Source organism: Palaemon carinicauda, chromosome 36, assembly GCF_036898095.1.
Source record: "Palaemon carinicauda isolate YSFRI2023 chromosome 36, ASM3689809v2, whole genome shotgun sequence".
Taxonomy (NCBI): Eukaryota; Metazoa; Arthropoda; class Malacostraca; order Decapoda; family Palaemonidae; genus Palaemon; species Palaemon carinicauda.
This window is the reverse complement of record NC_090760.1, coordinates 72,907,137-72,912,879: the sequence shown is the minus strand read 5'-3', so window position 1 is coordinate 72,912,879 and position 5,743 is coordinate 72,907,137. Positions and strand designations below refer to the sequence as shown.

Below are 5,743 nucleotides of genomic sequence, written 5' to 3'. Positions count from 1 at the left end.
ATATTTATAAAGAATATATATATCTATATATATATATATATATATATATATACACTGTATATATATAAATATATACATATAAATATATATATATAAAGATATATATATCTATATAAATATATATATATATATATATATACATATATATATATATATATATATAAATATATAAATATATATATATATATATATATATGTGTGTGTGTGTGTGTATATATATGTGTGTGTGTGTGTAGTCAGTATCTACGACATTGTTCTGCTATGGCAGTGTCACTGTCCCTTGTCTCTGTCATTCACGAGCAACCTTTAAACCTTTTACAGGTTCCTCCCAACCCCAACTCACTCCCTCCCCACCTTTGTCCATCCTCGGGAGAGACAAACAGAAGAAAAGAAAGCAGTTCCTTCCGCTCCATGGCGCCTATTCTTCTTCTTCTTCTTCTTCTTTTTCTTCTTCTTCTTCTTCTTCTTCTTCTTCTTCTCCGCTTGACTGACACAGAAAAAAAAGGGTCCTTGTATTTCACAGAGTGAGGGTCCACCCACCGTGTAATAAACGTGACTAAAATGTGGGTCTTTTTTGGAGTACCTATAATTTCCCCTGAGGGGCGAGTGACAGAAAACCGACTTTAAATTAAAGTCTGGTAACACTGTGGAGTCATAAAATCGTTCTAGCAACGCTGCAAGGAGGAGTGTCTATCGAAGATGCATTTTTTTGCATATTAGGACAACAAATGCGTTTACAAAATAGTAAATAAATGCGTTTTATCTGCAAGATAAAACATAATCTGGAAAGACATTTCAGAAAACAAACGAAATAGTTTTGCTACATCAGAACAATATTTCCGCTTGTTTCATTCCAAGTCTTCCTTTACAAGTCATTTTGAACCATATCAAGTTACCCATCACAAGTGTTTTTTTTATCCCTACCATGTCTACCATCAAAAATGTTTTTTTTTTTTATCCCTACCATGTCTACCATCATAACCTAACATCATAAAGGTTTTTTTATCCCTATCATGTCTACCATCATAGCCTAAGCGTTTTTTATCCCTATCATGTCTACCATCATAACCTAAGCGTTTTTTTATCCCTATCATGTCTACCATCATAGCCTAAGCGTTTTTTATCCCTAACATGTCTACCATCATAGCCTAAGCGTTTTTTATCCCTAACATGTCTACCATCATAGCCTAAGCGTTTTTTATCCCTATCATGTCTACCATCATAGCCTAAGCGTTTTTTATCCCTATCATGTCTACCATCATAGCCTAAGCGTTTTTTATCCCTAACATGTCTACCATCATAGCCTAAGCGTTTTTTATCCCTAACATGTCCTACCATCATAGCCTAAGCGTTTTTTATCCCTACCATGTCTACCATCAAAAATGTTTTTTTTTTTTATCCCTACCATGTCTACCATCATAACCTAACATCATAAAGGTTTTTTTATCCCTATCATGTCTACCATCATAGCCTAAGCGTTTTTTATCCCTATCATGTCTACCATCATAGCCTAAGCGTTTTTTATCCCTATCATGTCTACCATCATAGCCTAAGCGTTTTTTATCCCTAACATGTCTACCATCATAACCTAAGCGTTTTTTATCCCTATCATGTCTACCATCATAGCCTAAGCGTTTTTTATCCCTAACATGTCTACCATCATAGCCTAAGCGTTTTTTATCCCTATCATGTCTACCATCATAGCCTAAGCGTTTTTTATCCCTAACATGTCTACCATCATAGCCTAAGCGTTTTTTATCCCTAACATGTCTACCATCATAACCTAAGCGTTTTTTATCCCTAACATGTCTACCATCATAGCCTAAGCGTTTTTTATCCCTAACATGTCTACCATCATAACCTAAGCGTTTTTTATCCCTATCATGTCTACCATCATAGCCTAAGCGTTTTTTATCCCTAACATGTCTACCATCATAGCCTAAGCGTTTTTTATCCCTAACATGTCTACCATCATAGCCTAAGCGTTTTTTATCCCTAACATGTCTACCATCATAGCCTAAGCGTTTTTTATCCCTATCATGTCTACCATCATAGCCTAAGCGTTTTTTATCCCTATCATGTCTACCATCATAGCCTATGTGTTTTTTATCCCTATCATGTCTACCATCATAGCCTAAGCGTTTTTTATCCCTAACATGTCTACCATCATAGCCTAAGCGTTTTTTATCCCTATCATGTCTACCATCATAACCTAAGCGTTTTTTATCCCTATCATGTCTACCATCATAGCCTAAGCGTTTTTTATCCCTAACATGTCTACCATCATAGCCTAAGCGTTTTTTATCCCTAACATGTCTACCATCATAGCCTAAGCGTTTTTTATCCCTATCATGTCTACCATCATAGCCTAAGCGTTTTTTATCCCTATCATGTCTACCATCATAGCCTAAGCGTTTTTTATCCCTATCATGTCTACCATCATAGCCTAAGCGTTTTTTATCCCTAACATGTCTACCATCATAGCCTAAGCGTTTTTTATCCCTATCATGTCTACCATCATAGCCTAAGTGTTTTTTATCCCTATCATGTCTACCATCATAGCCTAAGCGTTTTTTATCCCTAACATGTCTACCATCATAGCCTAAGCGTTTTTTATCCCTAACATGTCTACCATCATAGCCTAAGCGTTTTTTATCCCTAACATGTCTACCATCATAGCCTAAGCGTTTTTTATCCCTATCATGTCTACCATCATAGCCTAAGCGTTTTTTATCCCTATCTTGTCTACCATCATAGCCTAAGCGTTTTTTATCCCTATCATGTCTACCATCATAGCCTAAGCGTTTTTTATCCCTATCATGTCTACCATCATAGCCTATGTGTTTTTTATCCCTATCATGTCTACCATCATAGCCTAAGCGTTTTTTATCCCTAACATGTCTACCATCATAGCCTAAGCGTTTTTTATCCCTATCATGTCTACCATCATAGCCTAAGCGTTTTTTATCCCTATCATGTCTACCATCATAGCCTAAGCGTTTTTTATCCCTATCATGTCTACCATCATAGCCTAAGCGTTTTTTATCCCTATCATGTCTACCATCATAGCCTAAGCGTTTTTTATCCCTATCATGTCTACCATCATAGCCTATGTGTTTTTTATCCCTATCATGTCTACCATCATAGCCTAAGCGTTTTTTATCCCTAACATGTCTACCATCATAGCCTAAGCGTTTTTTATCCCTATCATGTCTACCATCATAGCCTAAGCGTTTTTTATCCCTAACATGTCTACCATCATAGCCTAAGCGTTTTTTATCCCTAACATGTCTACCATCATAGCCTAAGCGTTTTTTATCCCTATCATGTCTACCATCATAGCCTAAGCGTTTTTTATCCCTAACATGTCTACCATCATAGCCTAAGCGTTTATTATCCCTATCATGTCTACCATCATAGCCTAAGCGTTTTTTATCCCTATCATGTCTACCATCATAGCCTAAGCGTTTTTTATCCCTATCATGTCTACCATCATAGCCTAAGCGTTTTTTATCCCTACCATGTCTACCATCATAGCCTAAGCGTTTTTTATCCCTATCATGTCTACCATTATAGCCTAAGCGTTTTTTATCCCTAACATGTCTACCATCATAGCCTAAGTGTTTCTTTATCCTTACCATGTCTACCATCAAAAATGTTTTTTTTATCCCTACCATGTCGACCATCATAAGTGTTTTTTTTATCCCTACCATGTCTACCATCATGTGTTTTTTTTATCCCTATCATGTCTACCATCATAAGTGTTTTTTTATCCCTATCATGTCTAACATCATAAGTGTTTTTCTATCCCGAACATGTCTACCATCATAAGTGTTTTTTTTATCCCCATCATGTCTAACATCATAAGTGTTTTTCTATCCCGAACATGTCTACCATCATAAGTGTTTTTTTTTATCCCCATCATGTCTAACATCATAAGTGTTTTTCTATCCCCAACATGTCTACCATCATAAGTGTTTTTTATCCCTATCATGTCTAACATCATAAGTGTTTTTCTATCCCCAACATGTCTACCATCATAAGTGTTTTTTTATCCCTATCATGTCTAACATCATAAGTGTTTTTCTATCCCCAACATGTCTACCATCATAAGTATTTTTTATCCCTACCATGTCTGCGTGTGTATACAGTATATACAGATATACAGTATATATATGTGTGTGTGTGTATGTGTGTGTGAGAGAGAGAGAGAGAGAGAGAGAGAGAGAGAGAGAAAATCTATTTTTCCAACATCCTGAATCTAAGCCTTCTTCCTCTGCAATATCAAATTCAACATATCCGGCAAACAAAACTCCAGACAACAAATAAAATGAAGAAAGAATTCTCCAAGAAATACCGATATAATATTCCAAATAAATCTCTTGAGTCGGAGGATAATACTTGGTCTTTTCTTGGCACCGTTGGGAAAGCACCCTGAAGGTAGGCGTTGCAAAGCATGGGTTACTGCAACACAGCATTGAAAGGCAGGGAAATTTCCAGTAGGCTACCTCAACCCGTGGAGATCTAAACAACTATATTTTTCATTTGTAAAAACTTGGTAAATTTGACAACTATATTAATTTGATGATATTTGGCACTTTGGTCCTGGAATTTCCTGTTGACATAATTCATGACTATTCTTTCTTTGAAGACATATTTGGAACTACCTTATCATATGAATATAGTTGATAATTTCAATGGCCTGTTTGGAGATGTCTGATGATATTTTGAAAAGTATGATTATCTATTTCAACGCATTTGGCACCTATGTTTTCTTGGAGGGAATACCAAGTGTCTAAATCCCATTACTAATTAGGATATAGATATAAAATCTCCTTAGCATAGTTACTGTAGACTGTTTAACAAGGACTAGAGTTAAATATTCAATTTCTAAGTCTAAAGCCCTGTCCAAACGATCGAGCATGCCCGACGGGCAAACAGTGATACCAGACCACAATAGTCAGTAAGGAGGGTTAATGACGTCAGAAGCGGGAAAACCACAGACAGGGATCTGGCATCATACAGTGTTGCCAGATCCCTGCCTTTAGTTTTCCCGCTTCTGACATCAACCTTCATTTTCACTAACTATTGTGGCCTGGTATCACTGTTTGCCCGTCGGGCATGCTCGATCATGTGGACAGGGCTGAAGACGATTCCTAAACATATTGTACCACTCGTGTATAAGACAAGACCGTATCAGTATTTCTTATTCATTTTGTATATTATCGTTATCACTCTCCCCTCTCACTGATAACTTGTTCATACCTTTATTTTCCTGCACCATTGTGTTTGAATTTTTGTGCCGTTCTTGACTGGAACGGGTTGTATAGATACTCAAACTCCAACCAAAAGTTTAGTTACAACCTAACTGCTCGCCGGCACAATACATATCTCTGCCTTCCACTTTTTTCTTTCTCTTTTTTTTTTGTTTCCCACATCACATCAGATTCCAATTCTTTGATCATATCCAATCAGGTTTGATAGTGATAGTGACTGTCATGGCAATGGAGAGGGCATATATAAAGCTGAAGGCTTATGGCTGGATGCCATTCCTCTATTCTTTATATCTCTTTCTAGTTCGCTTATAATGTATCATTTGGCAACGATATTTTATGTGTAATCTTACCAATAAGCTGGGTTCCATTTTCTTGGACGTGTGGCAATAATATTTCACGAGTAATCTTGCCAACGGGTGTGTTCAGTTTCCTCGTGCGTCTGGTAACGTTATTTCATGAGTAAGCTT

General features: G+C 36.6%; 1 protein-coding gene across 1 annotated transcript; it reads right to left on the bottom strand.

The window, feature by feature from the left end:
• Window positions 1-418: 418 nt before the first annotated feature.
• On the bottom strand, window positions 419-3,641 carry LOC137628689 (protein PIF-like). Its single transcript, XM_068359840.1, has 2 exons — window positions 1,572-3,641; window positions 419-487 (listed from the first exon to the last, which is right to left on the bottom strand). The coding sequence occupies exons 1-2, from the start codon at window positions 3,639-3,641 to the stop codon at window positions 419-421; spliced, it is 2,139 nt and encodes a 712-aa protein (XP_068215941.1).
• Between the last annotated feature and the right edge of the window lie 2,102 nt (window positions 3,642-5,743).

Coding starts and splice junctions, on each gene's coding strand:
- LOC137628689 (XM_068359840.1), bottom strand. CDS start 3,641: ATGGTAAGGATAAAGAAACACTTAGGCTATGATGGTAGACATGTTAGG. Junction 488..1,571: donor TAGGTTATGATGGTAGACAT/GTTAGGGATAAA, acceptor TTTCTGTGTCAG/TCAAGCGGAGAAGAAGAAGA.